Source organism: Sinohyriopsis cumingii, chromosome 7, assembly GCF_028554795.1.
Source record: "Sinohyriopsis cumingii isolate HCF-2022 chromosome 7, ASM2855479v2, whole genome shotgun sequence".
Classification (NCBI taxonomy): Eukaryota; Metazoa; Mollusca; class Bivalvia; order Unionida; family Unionidae; genus Sinohyriopsis; species Sinohyriopsis cumingii.
The window spans coordinates 31,496,121-31,514,735 of record NC_142967.1 but is presented as its reverse complement, the minus strand read 5'-3'; the positions used below and the strand labels follow the sequence as shown (position 1 = coordinate 31,514,735).

At 34.6% G+C, this 18,615-nt stretch overlaps 1 protein-coding gene across 2 annotated transcripts in view; it reads left to right on the top strand.

Annotated features, from left to right (window-relative positions):
- Positions 1-18,615, top strand: part of LOC149794974 (hexokinase-4-like) — an 88,476-nt gene that overhangs the window by 43,639 nt on the left and 26,222 nt on the right. Inside the window, exon 1 of one of the 2 annotated variants that reach the window (XM_089964634.1) lies at positions 16,518-16,881. The exons of the other annotated variant lie outside the window; for it this stretch is intronic. Within the exon in view, the coding sequence (XP_089820760.1) occupies positions 16,717-16,881 (165 nt within the window). The 5' untranslated portion in view covers positions 16,518-16,716. Of the gene's footprint in view, positions 1-16,517; positions 16,882-18,615 lie in introns of those variants that run through there. 2 annotated transcript variants of the gene reach the window in all.

The window sequence follows — 18,615 nt, the reverse complement described above, 5'->3', positions numbered from 1 at the left end:
TATATAACCTACTTGTTTTGCTGTGCCCTTAAGCACCAAATCATACCATACCATATGTTTGATTAGTTGAATTGTTTCATAATGCAAAGTAATATTTTGAGTAAACAAAAATAGTTTCGTAACAATGATAACTAATGGACAGCTTTAAAATTAGTGTGTAGAACAATGAATAAGTTATTGCAGTAGTAAAAATTGAAGAGTTGGAGGATCAATTCCGAATCTGTAAATCAGTTACCAGAAGTGACTCATTTTTTTGTTATTTAGCTATTCCCTCTCTGCACCTTCTATTTCATAATTAAATTATTTTGTTTTAAGCTAACCTCAGATAAGGTTTTTTTTATGATAATGGGTTTTAAGAAACAGAATTTGCAGATTGTTTGGAACAGCTTGTTTCAAATGGGCTTCAGTAATATTGATCTTGCCGTGAAGCATAAGATCTAGGAGATATATCATAATTTTTAAGGGAATACAGCTTATAAAGGAAATTTTAATAACATTTGAAGGATTTTAAAAGTATTTCATGTATCAGTTATATACATTTTACAGCATTTTTACATCTTTATTTTATATTTTATTTGTTGTACTTAGTTACAGTTATTTGGAAGTTTTAGTTTTGTGCAATTCATTTTTACATTTTAGAACATAGCCTTTTGGTTGCATTACATTGCCACTATTTTGCTGAGGTGCTACATACATACACACACACACACACACACACACACACACACATAAAGCTTAATTAAGTACCTCTATGCCACTCTGCCATTGTAAATGGTTACACAAATGAATATGTTTAGTATGGTGTCAGGATTTAGCCTTAAACATCTAAATACATGTATTACTAAAGTTTAGGATTTATCTTGCACCTTTTTATAGATCTGTCCAGATTCTTCTAGATTGGATGTTAAGGTCTGATGGTTTACATGTACTGTACATGAAAACTTGATAGCAACCCTAAGATTATATCAGACTTAAAACACATGTTGAATAGGCGTTCCCTTTCATAATTAGAGCATATCTGAATTTATGAGGGTCATGCATTGTCATGACATATAATATGACAGAGGAAGAAGATGAAAGACCAAATATAGGATGTACATTTAGCATTTAGTATTGAAATGTTGTACTTTTAACTATGTATCTTATTATGTAGTCAGACAGTTAAGACCTTTGTATCAGCTTTCATCCTCAGCCCTTGTATTAGATCCAGTTTGGGGTGGTGGAGTGAAAAATTAAAAATTTTAATTTGGGGAAACAAATGTAAACATATGAGGATCAGATTAAAGTTGAATATCAGCTCTTGCTGCATTTTTTTTACAAATTTGTTCAGAGGTTTCAGTCTTAACAGAATGATGTCCGAAAATAAGTCATGAATAAAGTTTTAAATTTTATGCCTGCTTTGTCATTTATACAAAGTTATTAATATAGTATTACTTTTAGCAAATTAGAATATTGGAGTTTTTAACTGGATAAATTCTCATCTTGAGATTATAATATACCATTGGTTCTTCTTGTAATAACTTGGGCATCTATGCATGCGTGTCCATCCATATGTCTACCCTAACCCTAGATTAACCTCATTGTTAAAGCTTTTACTTGGTAAGTTTGTAAGTACTGTTGCCAACTAAGTTGTGTTACTTGGTGTGTTTCTGAAGTACTGTTGCTGACTGAGTTGTGCACTTGCCTAGTTTCTGCATACTGTTGCCCATTGAGCTGTGTTACTTGTTAAATACTGTTGTCCTTAATGATGTGTACAGCAGGAGTTTTTTGGGCAGTTGTTTACTGCCTTGGTCAGCCAGCAGATTTTTAAAAATTATCTAATGTATGCTGAGTCGGGCAGAAGCTAAACATTGGTAATATTGCTTTCATAAATTATTGCAGATTGGTGTCATCTCTTTTTGTATACTTAAAGCAAGGTTTAGTGCAAGTCAGTGATATTATAATTGTGACTACTTGATTATGACTTTTAGGCTCAAAATTCAAAATTAATAATTTTCCTACAGGCATTTAAGTTTTCCTTGAATAAATTGCTCTAGAGTCTTAAGACATGGTATTAGAACATATATTTTAATATCAGTAGTACATATCTGTTGGTTTTGCATAGCAGGTACTGTTTTGGGTGGAAAATACCCTGACCAAATTCATCTCATTAGGGTGAATCAGAAGATTCCAGAATGGTCTGGATTGCCCTAATGGGAGTCATTCTATATATATGCTACCCATCCTGTTGATATTCTGCCCATGTACACTTGTCCTTCATTCGTATTTCTGGTTGTGGCTGTAATGTCTGATCTGTTTATGTCAGTGAAGATTTGCATTTGCTTCATGGGTTAACATGCAGAATTACTACATCTCTAATGTGCAGTGTCTTCTTAAACAACTGGATTATACCATAATCAAGATTTTTCTGTTAATTGTAGCTCTCTTGAGAGTTACTAGCATTTTTTCAGTAAATGTTTGGCCAGGCCCCCCCCCCATTCTTGTGTTCTCTAATTTGTTGTGCTAGCTAGGTTAAGTATTTTGTTAATATTTGCCCTATCCTTGCAATATCGTGAATCTCTGGACCCTACTTTATTAATATTAATGTTCATTATGAATTATTATATTCACATTCTTATACAGCCAGGATTTTACCTTCATACCCAGTAAGAAAAGAGGTCAGATCTAAGCCACTCTCACTCACCTGCTGAGTTTCCTGCTAAGGACAGTCCATTAACTATGTGGAAGGAGTTACTGGTTCACTGTTCCTTTTCTCCTAAAATCACCTCAACAACAGAGAAACATTGGGTCATGTAGTCCTGTCTCCCAGGAGAGAGAAGAGGATGAAGTCATCTTTCTGTCCTCATTGATGCACACAAGTTTGATAAAGAACAGGCTGACAAGGCAGCCACTTTCTTAAACGTCCCTTGCCCACTCTCTCCAGTTGGTAACGGCAGTAGAGGAGGAAGACAGTTGGTCCTTTGGCAAAGTGGCAAATGATGTTTACTGCCTCTTGCCCAATGACCTCTGTCCTAAATCTTCAGGTTCTAATGACTCTGAATTTCTTTCCAAAATGGAAGAACTTTCTTGGGCAAACTTTGAACCAAATTTATTTTATCCTCACTTGGTTTTGATTAAGAAGCTCTCTATAAAGGTTTAGCAAGGGCTAAGACTTTGCTTGAAAAGATAAGGGTTGATCTGTCTCCCCTTTTTATTGTGATCCTTAGCAGCAGCATCTAACTGTAATGGTCATGCCCCTTTCTGGTCCTCTAAACTGCACACTTTGGATGCTGAAGTTGCTCATCTTGGCATTTCCTCAGGGACCTGGACTTGCCTTCCAGTGAAATTTCTAGCAGGCTTTAAAGTGTGAAGAAAGGGTAGGAAGCATTTTTTCCTCCCCATTAAAGGTTCAGCTGATATTTCATCTTCTGCCATTTCTAAGTGGATTGCATTAAGAGAGTTTACTAGTCCCCTCTGAAAATTAAAGCCCATGTGGTTCAAACCATAGTTGCCTCAGTGGCTTGTCTTTGGATGATGTGATGAAGGTCACGTTATGGTGTGCACTTCTTTCACCCCCACTCATTAGCTCACAGAAGAATTAATGCATATTCTCCTTGGGTCTGATCGTCATTACTTAGAAAATGGCCTTTGTGGATTCCATGACCTGCAGTAGTCACTTATTCTTCCCTGTGGGTAAGTTTTCCTTATGTGTGTTTATATTTGCCAGTTGTGGGATCATAAGCCTCCCACCAAAATGACATTAAATTATGCAATAACAACAGGCAGGTATTACTGATATTAAAATATATTTGTTTTGGTGTGATGTAAACTTATTTTAATGATGTAAAACTAACCTGTTGCTATTGCCAGAATCATTCCTCCTGCCCCACACTTATGCCCAACTAAATTAGACTGCATCCTAAAAAGGAATGAAGAACAAGTGTGCATGAGTAGCATCCCATTTTACTAGAATATCATGTTCAACATAATAGTAGGACAAATTCCTGTCATGGTTGTTTTTTTTTTCTATGTGGAATAGTATCAGCTATGCAATAGCAACACGTATATACATGTATTTACATAATTGATATGAGTTTTAACCACCCACACCCCAACCACCCAAATAAACTGTTTTTTCATTTTCTAGTGTCTCACATGGCTTGAAGTCTGTAAATAAAGAACAAGAAACTCCATCAAAAACGAACTCCCAGTAGTTTATTCTGTCCCAAAGTCATAACTAGACATATCCATAATTTATATTCGCTTTGGAAGTTTTTATGTACCTGTACAATGGACTGACCATTTAATCATTGGGGTTGGGAGAGGACCTTGAATTTTCTTTCTAACCAGAATAGTATTTTCTTCTGTGTCAAGGTAATTTTGTTTTCAACTAATGGATAGAATTTGTTCTTTTTGTCTTCAAATCAGAGCACGAGTATTTTCTGGGGCTATGTTAATGTTAGGTCAAATGCAAACACATTTTTCAGGCTTACATTGTTAAATACTGTAGCATCTCTGTTGGCAGTTTTGATAGTGCTTGCTTTGATCAATTCAGCTGCTAATTACATTTACAATTTAAATTGAAATCAGGAGTCCTGTTAACTCAGTTGCGAGAGTGTCAGATTTGTAATTCAAGTTTCATGGGTTAGATACCTGCCCAGTCCAGCATGTGCCAGCTGCCTTTGTGTGTCCTTTGGAAAGGTACTTAACTCCATGGATGATTTCCTTGGCGTAATACAGCCAATAATGTGTTTGATACACAATTAAAACCAACAAAAACAAACTTAATCTGAAACACAAGGCAGATACTTTTTGAATAAATTCTACTGAGTAGCAAGCTATTGTAATTTAGATTAAGTTTTTGACATAATTTTTCCTTTGAAACATAATAATAAGATTAAGATGGTGTAAATAGGCTTTAAAGAAAAAGCGATGCCCACTATAAGGGAAACCATTATAACACAGAGTTGGATATGACAGTTTGGTTCAAGGTTTTAGCTTTGGCTGTTGCTTTCTCCCTGACACTATTCAAAACATCAGCCAGGCTGACAAACAGGTATCAGTTAGGTTAAGAAACCTCTAGCTGTAACAGATCATAATGAATGATCTCAAAGAGCAACAATTAATTTTCATTGAGAATGGGGCCATCTTTATATTTATCATTTGGCAGATATGTAGTACAATTATTACTGTATGCTCCTGTAGTGTTTCATCCCTCCCCCTTTATTACGTGCATGCACCTAATTCCTTATCATTCTTGTCTGACCACAGTTTGATACATAATGTGGTCAGTTGTATGAACCCAAATTGATGTGTTGCAGGGTTCCTTGTATTATTGCCACTATTTCCAGACTATTACCTGATAAAACATTTTGAGCAGTTGTTGTTCCTGAAACAAGTTTCTATTATATTTTACAAGATCCTTTATCAACGATAAGAAATCATACTTTAAAATTGTCATAATTCCTAGACAGTAATTTTCTAACACTGCTGACCAGTGTAATAAAGGTCTATTCTTTAACTGAAAACTATTTTTTGGTGGGGTAGGTTGGGGTGAGAGTATGTGCAAAATCCCACAGTTGTGTGTTTATAAATAGACACTTAATGATGCAACCTTTAGCGGAAACCATTTTATATCACTCTAGATACTGAACTTGTCATTGTAGATATTTAAACTGCTGTCAGAAACTTGTTTGACTAATTGGGTAGCTCAAGGGTTTATTGAAAGAACACTTTCAGTCAGTCTGAAAGAAAGTTAAATATGTTAATAGTAGGGTAAACCTTAAGGTTATCTTTACTTCATCATGCTGTACTAAAAGGAGAGGAGAATCGATTAGGTGGAGCATGAAATAACATTGTTCTTATAGAACAAGTCTTCTTGATGGCTTGGTGCTTGACAGCACAGCAATGCATGTAGGTTATTTGGTGCTGAGGCAATTGGAGTAAAGTGCCTAGCCTAAGGACATACCTTAGTAGCTATGCCAGGATGGTACAATAGTAGGATTCAAACCCATTCCCTTTCAGTCTTAATTGTGGTATGCCAATCACTGAGACACCATGGCTTCCATTTTGATTGTTTATTCATGAGCATGAAAGAACTGAAGTCTGGAATTCAATCTGAGTGTACTTACAAGTGAAGGTCAACTTCAGTATCATAAACCATGTAATGGCAGATCAGAGTCACGTTCATTCTGCTGATTGCTTCTAACAAACTGCATTGACCCAGATCTACTGTTGCGTGACAGCAGATCTGGGTCTATGAAGTTTGCACTTGGCTCCGACTTGTGAGCAAATTTACATTTTGGGTGAAGATTAGTGTGTGGTATTTGGGTGCATAGTGTTTATCCAGCAGAGGCAAAAGTTTTGAGAATACTATATTTAAAACACAAAATAATGAAAATATATTGGAAGGTGCATGTGTGTGATTTGGATTTTTAAAATAACTTTGATAATTTTCCACTCATATTGCTAGGGGGTGTGCAGTTTGAAAGTTTATAGTGATGTCTGGCACCGGTGTATCATACCGCAGACATAGAGCATTATGTCCCATCCAGTTAAATTATCCTAACACCAGGATGACCAGTCTTAACACTAATTTGAATGCTGAGGAACAAGCCTGGCAACTGCAGCTTGTACCATTTTTATAAATCTTTGGTATGACTTAGCTGGGGTTTGAACCTGCAACCTCCCGCATCCAAGGTGGATGCTCTGACCACTTAAGCCACAGGAATGGTATTTTGGAAGGTAAAAAACATACTTTGTAGGCTATTGTAAAGTACAGTATTTTCATGAGCAAATGATTTTCATGGATTTAGAGAGGTAACAAATACAGTACAGACAGTTATGCTACATTGTCAATAATTGGTCAGATCATCAATTTGTGAAAATATGAGATTAAAATATAATCAGATCTATGACCAAACTGTCTGTATTTAGTAGTAAAATGTGTCACTGGTAAACTGAACACAGACTAGAAAAAATGTCTTTGACACACCTTGACATTGTAAATTTATATAACTGATTTGAATTATAGCATGTCACTAATACGCATTTTATATCACTAGCTATACAACAATACATAAGCAAGGATTATGTAGGTATGACGACATTTGTCAGACAGGTACGTGTTTGGAATGACCAGACAGTGTGATAATGGTGACCTGGTTTAGGGATAACTGATGCAAGAATTATACACAGTTTCTTGTTGCCATAATCAGAAAAGTTTGAAAATCTTTAATATGCTTGTGTTGGTTTTATTTTTCTTCCAGATTTCAGGAAATGGTTTATCAGGTATACCAAATGTTTAACAAGTCTGTGTGCTCTTTTGATACCCCCACTGCTAGCAGTGAGCGTATTTTAATTTTTGGTTGTATCTGTCCCATGGAATATGTTTGGCGGGATTGCATGAAAATTATTCAAATGCTTAATGGACAGTCATATTTGGATGTGGTTTACACCCAAGCGTTTCTTATGCTGTCTAGTTGGTCCTATATAAAAATGGTACTTAGAGTCTCGGGCTTGGCATAATAAGTGGGTATTTGAGAAGCTTGCCTGTAGCTTCCTGTGGGTCAGTGGTTCTTCCCAGGGGTTTTCCTCTACCAGTTATACTGGCTGTCATATATAGCATATTGTGTGCTAATAATGGTGTTAAACCCACAACTGCAACAGCTATTTAATATGACAGTCAGAGCAGGTATCTTAAAAAACATGTTATTGCTGAAAAATAGTCTTTATTCAGACAACAGGGCAGACACAATATGACCATTATGTATTTGCATATATGTAAATGTTGCTTTGATTGGATTTATGCAGAAAACTCCATTTTAATGTGTGATGTCTGTTTATCCATACATCTTACACCAAGCATTAAATGGAAAAAAGCCTGTCAGTAAACAGCAACATAACAACTGTGGTTGTTGTTAACCTAATTTTAAAAGAAATTGTATTGCTATATTTTTTCTGTGCTTCATAAAATTAGAAAAATAAATCCTTTCACAGCAATAAAACAAAAATTTATATGCAGTATTCCCATGCTACATGGAAATTGGAGGAAAAGTCAGGAGAAAGAATTGGTTTGTTCCCAACTGGGAAAAGCTTTTTAATTTTGCAAATATTGATCCAAGTCCTGGATAAACTGGAAAGCTGCCACTTGATAGCAGAGAAAATATGTAATTGAGTCATAATTGAATTGACTGTGAGTTAAATTTATTGAGCTTTTACTCAGATATTCGGAGGGAACTCCAGTGCTCTTTAGTCAGTTTGAAGTACAGTTGTGGTTGCATAATTTGGCTGGTTCCCCATAACACATCTTTAGAGGTTCTGCTCTGCAGTTACATGTTTTGCACTGGGTTTGATTTGTAAAGAAAAAGTTTCCCACATTTTTCTTACTGATTATCTTGGTTATTTGAAAATTCCCAGTATATCTCAGCTACTGTTAAATAACTTGAATTTCCAATATGGTCACCAGAATTGTCATCTCTTGTTTTCACTTCTACTCCAGAATCAATAGTCATAACAGCATGGGATTTTCACTAAAAGACTTCTTATGATGTCTAGTTGATCCTAAATGAACATGGTGCAGACCTGAGGTCCAGTTTGACACAATGGAAGCCATCTTGAAAATCTTTTATTATTACTACTCTTTAATGGAATGACATATTGACATGATGTTTTCACAAGAAGACTTCTTATGATATCTAGCTTGTCCAGAGTGAAAATCGTGCTGATTTGACCTCCAATATAACTGCTGCAAGGGCCATCTTAAATATTGTTGTTGCTATTTTTCCAAGATGACTGGTCATATTGACACGATTTTTCTCCAAAAGACTTCTTATTCTGTCGGGTATGTCCTACTGGTAAATGGAAACAGACAAGTCTGATGTTCAGTGTGGCCATCATTGCAACTGCCTTGAAAATCTTGTTATTGTTGCACTTCCAAATGGACAGACACATCAGCACGCGTTTTCACCAGAAGACATCTTCATATGTCTTGCTGGTCTTTTAATAAAATGGTGTTGGTTAGTCATCCAATAGGGCCACCAAATCTTGTTATTGATACTCCTAAATGGAAAGTCATTTTGACATGGAGTTTTTATTGGAAGACTTCTTTTGGTGTCTAGTTGGTCCTAAATGTAGTTGTTGTTGTTGTTGTTGTTGTAGGGTTTAATGCCATTTTTCAGCACACGATAGACTATACATGGCGGCCAGTGTTAATGGTGGAGGAAGAACCCCGAAAAACCCCGGAAAGAACCACCAACCCACGAGAAGCTACTGGCAAGCTTTCTCACAGACCCACATTGGCTGAATCCGAGACGGTCCTAAATGTAAATGATGAAAACAATCCCTCATTATAGATACCATGGTGGCCATCTTGAAACTATTGTTGTTTCTATTCTTCCCAAAATGCATTGCTGTATCAGCATGGGGTTTCAACCAATTGATTTCTTGTGTAGTTGGTACTAGATGCAAATGGTACCAGTCATATGCAAATGCAGTACATCTATCATGATAGCTGTCTTGAAAATCTTAATGTCACTACTCTTCCTAAATGAATGGCCATATTGACATGGGGCTTTCACCAACACACTACCTAAATGAATGGCCATATTGACATGGGGCTTTCACCAACACACTACCTAAATGAATGGCGATATTGACATGGGGCTTTCACCAGCACACTACCTAAATGAATGGCGATATTGACATGGGGCTTTCACCAAAACACTACCTAAATGAATGGCCATATTGACAAGGGGCTTTCACCAACACACTACCTAAATGAATGGCCATATTGACATGGGGCTTTCACCAAAACACTACTTGGTTGTAGTTGTTGTTGCTATAGGGTTTAATGCCATTTTTCAACACATGATAGGCTATACATGGCAGCTAGTATTAATGATGGAGGAAGAACCTGGGGAAAACACTAAGCATTATAAAGCTAAAACTATATATGTGACACAACAGCTTGCTCCATTGATTTTGGGGTCAAATTCAGTTGTAGAAAAGTACCATTCAGCTTTGGTTAAAATTGGGGTTTTGTTTTTCTTTGTGGATTTACAAGTTGTCAAACATGGATTTTATCCAGAAATATTCTGTAAAATAGAGAAATATAGGCAACAGCAGGTTCTTGTCATTGTTATTGCACTGTTTATGAATGTTGTTATATTTACTCCATTTACATTGTGATTATCCTGTTTGCAGTAAAAACCCAATAATTAAAAATAATTCTATTATACATTTACATGCTTCTTTACAAGTTTTATTTCCTTGACTCTGACTCCATAGGACAAACAACATTATTTGCGTTCTTTAAAAGTTTTATTTCTTTAACTATGATTCCATTATAATGACAATTTCATTATTTATGTATTTGTTTGTTTGTTTGTTTGTTTGTTTGTTTATTTATTTATTTATATTTATTTATTATGTATGTATGTATGTATGTATGAATGTGTGTGTGTGTGTGTGTGTCTGTGTGTGTGTGTGTATGTATGTATGTACCAAGACAAGTAATGCCACATTCCAGGCTCATGCACTTAAAAGATTACCTCATTAACATACTCAAGAACCTCCTTCCAACTGATTTAATATTTGTCTTTCGGAAAATGCATTTTTTCTAATGTGGTTGACGTGTACATTATCATATACAAATGTGAAAGAAAAGACATCTTAAATTTGGAAAAGCCCACTGTATATTAATTAACTGCATCATTAAGATGGGACACATATTCAAAATATTGTGTGATGTAACTTGTAAATCCTTATTGTATTTGACTCCTGCTTAGTTAATATTATTGGAAAAAGAGAGCATTTAAACAAATATTGTATATGCATAGCTTTATACTTAACAAAATACGTACATGTAAGTGAAATCAACTTTTAAAATTTTCAGCTAATGTTTTATATAAAACTAAACCATATACATGTACTACTATTTTACACTTTGGTAGTTAGTTTAAACTAAGTGTTACTTACACTTAGTGATACTATTTTAAGTGTAACGCTACTGATACCTAAGTATTTATATGTTTTGCCTTTGTAGTACTGGTATTCTTAAATTGAATTTTGCCCTGTGGAATCTGATTAGTGTCTAGTTGAACACTCTAGGAGGATTAATTTATATTGACCAAAAGAGCTTTTTTGGGATAAGTGCCTTGTTGAACAGTCCTGTAGGATTAATTTATACTGACCAAAAGAGCTTTTTTGATAAAGTTATTATTATTATTATTAATCACACCTAACAGAGTGGCTGTTAGCAAAGCAGAATTGGGAAGTGGTTTTATCTTGGATACCACTGTCAATATACACTAGATCTTGTTTATAACAAACCTGAGGTATTCGTTTATGTCCTGCCATGGCATTATTAAGGGCAAGCATGTAGTGTTACCCTTGTCATGACATCTAATTTCCATGTGATGGATAGACATACAGACAGATGGACAAGAACAGTCAATGGACTGACAACGATAACCTATGCATTAAGGTCATTTCAGGCACATTTCAGGATGGAATAATGGGGTGGGGGTTCCATTAGTAGTTTATAATGAAATTTGCTCTGATAAATAAATTTCACTGGCCCCTTCGTGTTTGTTGTAGTAGTGCCATTATTAAACCTGACACAGAACAGATACCTGGTAGATATAAAATTTGACAGATATGTGAAATCTATCAATAATATTTTATTAAGCAAAGACATGAATGAGTATATCAAGGATGAAATTGTAATAATGGGAATAATTTGATTTGAGTATTAAACATAAATGTGAAATATTAACATTGCTGTACAGAATTGAATTCTGGAAAATATTAACTTTGCTTGTACAGCAGAATTGAGAATTGAATTCTGGGAAATATTAACTTTGCTGTACAGGATTAAATTCACAGATGATATTTGACAAACTTACAAGACAGAATTGATTCCAGTACATGTACATGCTTGACATCACATGTTGAATTTAAAAAGAGGAATGTGGTGGCACAGCATGTTAATATATCCTGATTGACAAGTTGATATATACATCGGTTTTGATGTTAACTAGGTCGTTAAAACCTGGCATAAGGCCATTATTTAATTTTGTTGCAGTCTGTTAGTTTAACACTTGTCCAGTGATTGCTGGGAGCCCTTGAATTTGGCACCATTTATTTTATGTGCAACCTTTGTTGGCAAAATGTCAATATTACATTCCTCTATTGATCAGCTTGTTTGAATTCTGCATTCTCTGAAGCACTATATTTAAAGACAGCAATACATAGTGTACTGCAACACCGAAAAACCTAATTTCTCTTGATTGTGTTTGTAGTCAAGTCAATAAAAAATTTCATGTGTATAATTACTAGTTGAATCAGTATGTGGAGTTTTACTTGTCTAATGTGTTAGCTTGTGTTATTCTATACATATTATCCTATACATATTATCTTAAATGTTATTAATGCCTGTTATCTTTGCTTTATGTCCCTTACTGCATTTTTTTATACTGTATCAAAATTTGTATGTATTACGACCTGATTTTACTACTACTAGATTAGTATATGAATGGAAAATTCAGCTTTTCACTGTTTCTCGGGTACATATATGATGTTCATGTATTAGTCTTCTGTGATCCTTTGTTAATTTGGTGAAAATAATTTAGGTTTGTTGTCACTCACTTAAGGGTAACACCAGTCATTAATGACTGGTGTTGTGGCAGTAGCTGTGGTAGTATGGGCACTGGAACGTGCAGTCAGGCAATAGTTGTCTTATCTCGCTTAAAGAGGTCCTAGGTTCGATACCATAGGGATCTTAATATACATCCTCATAATAAAATATATATATTTATAAGTATATAGTCTTTAGAGTAATTCTCCTTAGGCCAGTGCTTGGAGTAATGTGACATTGCTCCCTTATATAAATAAAACCATTCATTAATGGCTGAAGTTGCAGTTTTCAAGTGTGGAAATTGGTCCCTTGAGTTCTTTGTGCTAAGTAAATTATGTTTATATTGGAAATCTGTGGATATGTGGTAGAATGCAAATTTCTTGACAAGTTTTTTTCTGTATAATCATGTGAAAAAGTGACTATGGGCCATTCAAATTGCAATTGGTCTCTAACTTGCTTGGAATCTGTCATGGCAGTAAAAGAGTTTTTGCTTAAGAAATCACAATTTCCAGAAGAACAAACTAACAACATAGAGTTTGATTATTAAAGTGCAAGTAAACTTCAGCAGAATGTCTGCAAACACAATTAACAGGAAGTGATTTTCACATGTACATCACTTACAGTATTCAGGCAATTTAGAGTGTTTTTTGTAGTTTGGGTGTGATTATGGTGAAGGGTATGTGCATGACTGTGTGTGTGTGTGATTTGGATTTGTAACATGGCTTTAACAATTTTTCAGTCATATCGCTACGATGTCTGCAATTTGGCAGTTTATAGTGCTGTCTAGCACTGGGGCATCATGCTACTGACATGTAGCATGATGTCCCACCTAGTCACATTATCTTGAGACCAGGCCAACCAGTCCAAACACTAACCTCTTAATGCTGAGCACCAAACGAGGCAGCTGTTAGTACCATTTTTATAAGTCTTTGGTATGATTCGGCCTGGGATTGAACCCACAACCTCCCACATCCAACGTTGATGCTCTAACAGTGTGTGTGTGTGTGGTTAGTAGCAGTACCAAAATCAGTGTCATTTCAACTTAAAACTTCTTTGACCAAGTTTTAATGTACTTGCTACATGTACAATTGTATTGCAGTTATAAATTATCTCTTTGACATTTATTCTTATAAAAGAGATTATTTATAACAGTAACAGTTTAATACCATAAGTGTGGTGTAGATTTAAATATTCAACATTTTCAGAGTTACGTTTACTTAACATCATCGTCTGCATTCATGTGTAGCATTGTTTGCAAATCAGAAGCTTGACTTGGCAATCACTTTGGCATATATGTGTGTCCCATATATGTCCCATATATGTGTGTCCCATATATGTCCCATATATGTGTCAATTATGTACTTCCATCTTTATATTCATTCACACCTTACAGCAACCTCAGTGTTAATGTTTTTATGAAGCTAAAGGAAAGGTGAGCTTGACTGGAATAGTCTCTTGTTACAGTGATCAAAGTTTTGTTCTCCTATGATAGTGTCTGACAGTGGAGTAATTACACTACCAAAAAGTACATAGCCTGTAATTAGTTTACCTGTTAGCATATGTAAATAATAAACAATATTGTTATTATGATAAAACATTTCAAAGTCAAAGCACTGGAGGTGTAGATGTTGTTTTACATAGTTCTTGAGAGTTTTGAGTTTTTCAAGCTTGCATACATGAGGGTATGTCACACTAGGACTGACTTAATCATTCAAATGATTTAAATTATGTGATTAATCAATTTTTTGAAATATTGAAGGGTTCTTTTTATGTGTGTTCTATATTTTAGCTGTATATTTCTGACATGGAAAGAAATTATGTGTTCTCAGTTCAGTGTCATATTCTTATATTGAATAGTCTGTGAATTTTCACTTAAGTATCTTATTGCATTGTAACAGCACTTTGGTAAAATTAAAGCTATAAAATGAAACCCTCATTAAACTGTACACATTTATTTAGTTAGAAATATTTACAAGGAAAGTTGAAACAACTTAATTAGCTAGAAGCTGCATGCCAATTTTAAGGGATTACATTTTTTTAATTAAAAATTGGACATTGTGTAGAAACCATGGCATGACTTTGGGATGATTTACTTTTGTGGGCATGTTACATGGCATTGAAACCATTAATTTTTGTTGTCTTCTTTTTGGTGGGGATTATTTTTTTGTTGTTGTAGAGACCTTGACATTTTTGGAGGACTTTATGTTTTGCCTGGATTGTCTAGAGACCTTGGCATATAGATGAGATGTTGGACTTTTCTAAGTAGCGACCTTGAATTGTGACTGGTGGATGTAATTCATTTGTTCTTAGCAGCTTGCAGGTCCAGTCCTATGTCTTGCAGAGAGGAATAATGTTCAGGGTTGTTCCTATTACAGTACTTATGTTTTATAATACAAAAAATATTAATGGGTTTCCAGAAAATGTCAAGACTAAATATGAGATAACTTGAATAGGACCTGATATTATCAAATTAAGTTCATGTATATGACATTTGGTTGGTGAGAGCTGAAAATTGTGAGCAAAGACTTCATACATTTTGCTGTTACATCATCAAGTATACAATACACACTTTTTGTTTCAGTCTCTGATATTTCTCCAAAATATTTTTGGGGCAATATTTTTCTTTGAAGTTATAGTCCTGGTACTACTGTTCTTGAACTTTTGGTTTGTTACCTTTAAGGGAAATTTCATCTTAAAGTAAAGATTAAAATAGGGTATGAAAAGTGTTTGTTTTGTTTGGGGGTTGGGGTAGTTGCGCATTTTACAGCAAATCAACACCATACAGGTTGTATTGTGCCTAAGCAAACAATTGCCTTCAACACAGACACATTACATGAACTGATATAGACTGATTTGATGGTGGGTATTGAAACCACACACATCAGATTACAAATCCAGTGCCTAACCATTGAGTCACTGGCAGTATCTATTAAAATTTCAGGCCATTGTACAATAATTTTCATCCTCAGACATGTACATATATTGTTAGGGTGAAAATAAATTCACAAAATTAAATACACCCAATCTAAATACAAAAAGCATAAATTTTGACAACCAAAACCTTTATTGGATTAAAAATTTGAAAAAAGTAGCTGGAACATTTTAGATGTTACAAAGATTTTTCCACTTAGAATTTTAGGGACAAGATTGGTTTTAAGTGCTGCCATCTGGCTGCTACATATTAAATATTCAACCAGCCAGATAACTTGTTCATAGAAAGCATGCTATAAAAATGCTAATTTCCGACATATTTCTCACAGAATCATGCAAATTTCATAGAATGTTCTGATGACATTACTGTTTTCCATGATGAAAAATCATATAATAAGACTGCATCAAAGATGTGTTCTTTATCATTTGGAGTATTTTAATGCACCATGCATTTTACTCTTTGCCCCCCAAAAAATGAGAAATGCATTTTTAAAAGTCTTTTAGAAGGGGAATGCTTTAACAAAGGTGCAATAATTACACATACCATCAGTTAAAATTATTTATTATAGTGTTATTTAATTCTTGACATATTAGTTTTGTTCATGCATTTATTGAAATAAAGTTGTGAACTTTTGCATTCATCCCTTTATTACGCCAAAAATTTGGTTTATTTCCGAATTATATTGTCAATATAGTAAATAAGCAAAGATATTAATTGAGATTGTTGTGCAAGCAATAATAAAAGACATTACAAACCAAACCAGTTCACTTGATAATGTTAGAATGCTAGCTAGGTGGTTCAGTGTGCGTCATGATAACCTATATCCCATTATAATGACTGGGTTATGAATGGGCTGGCTTACGTGATTATTTGAAGCATGCCAGCTGTCATTCATGTTTAACAACCTATGACTGCAGACAGTGTGTGTATAAAACCTCCAGCCCAAACAGGTAAATCAGCCACTCAGCCAGCATTTCGTCAGCGACACCAATTTTTACATTTGACAGACAAACACTTTGAAGTATATTTTGAATCATTTCACTTCGATTTTTAAAAAATATTTAACTAATCGTGAGAAGAAAAAACCCAAACAAACTGTAACAATTTTTGTGAAATATTGACATATTCTTTGTGTCACCTTGGTCACTTGGAGCAACTTTTAATCAGGATGGCAGCTTGTGGGAAAGTTGAGGTTAATGAAGACATTTTGGACACATTGAGTCCAGAGCTAACGGTCATCAAGAAAACCATGCAGGACAAACAGATGAGACTTGGAATGCAGGAGATTCTGAAGGCCCTTTTGAAAATGGTCCCAGACTATGAAAACATGCTTGTAAGTTTTTGGAACCCACTTTTGTTTGCAGGGAGGTAAATGTTAAAACATTTGCATGTGCTTTACAAATGCCAAAACAATTTTATCTTTGTTTGGTCTTTTGAATTCAAATAACTAATATCATACATTTAATGATTTTAAAACAAAAATATGGATAAACTCTTTCTAAAAACAAATATTGTTTCTGCCAAGTTTATATTTTAGGCCATATTTCAAGGGTAAATTTGTCAGATTTTGTTAAATCCATGCATTTGTCATGAGATCAAATCTCAGAAACATTTAAATTCTGAATTAAGATCAAAATACTGCAATCTTAAGAATATATTTTTTTCGTTTACAATGAGGGAAACACATGTTATACAAAAGCACATTATTTAAAAAAAATCATTGATTCCTCTTAAGATCATATGCAAGGTTTGCTGCAGTAAAAGCAATTAAGATTTCTATGTTAGATAATTTTTGTTAGTCATTGCTTGATAACAGTTGGTAGTCTTTGTGTTTTATTTTGTCATTATAAATTTATTTATTTCAAGTATTGTTTGCACCATAATCTATACCACTCTAATGAGACATACAGCGTAATTCAGGGGAAAAAATGATATTTTAGTTTCAGTCATTGATAACAGTGACAGTTGGTAGATAAATGAATATTAGTTTGTGTGAGATAATGAGGTTTAGAGCTCAGTTTTGTTTTGTACATTTTCCCCAGCCTCTAAAGCAAAACCTAACACATAATTCATGTAGAAATATTGATGTTTCAGTTGAGTCAGTAATTATAATGAGGAATGGAGAAAGGGTCTTTAGTTACTGTAAGGTTAATGCCAGATTTAGAATACAGAGCCTTGTCGTTTTTAACAACATGGGTTATGCAATGACAAGATGAATGGGTTCCTGTTTAGAATTCGATATAGACTAGTAGGGCATAGTAGTGCTTCTCTCCTCAATGACCTTGTCAACAGGATTTGGAGGTGTGCCAGCTTGGCACAATTTGATTGGCTAAGCCTTGTGGGCACGTCCTTTGACTGATGCAACATGGAAATTTCCATGACCACTTTGTTGGGATTAATGAGAAGGACAAACAGCATAGACATAGCTCTGCCAATACATTATGTAGTGTCAGATCAGGTTCTATGTTGTTTGGAGTTGGACCCAGTTTTTATGATTAGGTTTTATGGAGACAAAACCTATTGAATTGCTCGTTTATCTTGGCTACATGTAATTAGTGAAGCTTATGAAAGTTTAGTACAAACGTATTTGTTGTTGTTGTTGTTCTTGCATATTGTAATATTGTTGCAATATTATTGAAGTTATTTTGTCAGCATTATCTATATATGTCCATATTGGAATTTTATGTTACTTAAATCTTCAGATGGACACAGAGAAAGATATATTTTCGAAAAAGGAAGAGTTTTCACAAATATTTATAATTTGTTGAGTGATAATACCAATCTGATTAAAAACAGAACTCCACTGCCATACGTGGGAACCCCGTGTCTGTTGGCTATTGCACCCCCACCCCCACAATACTGGGTGAAAAAAGTTTATATTTGCTTTTAAACCTATTCAGAGTGACCACATCGACCTATCGACATGCGGTTTCACCAAAAGACTTATTGTGACATAGTTGGTCCTAGATAATATTAAAAAAAAATGGTGCCAATCTTATATCAAGTATACCTGCCACGACGGCCATTTTGAAAATCCTGTTGTCAGTACTCGTGAATGGATGGTCAT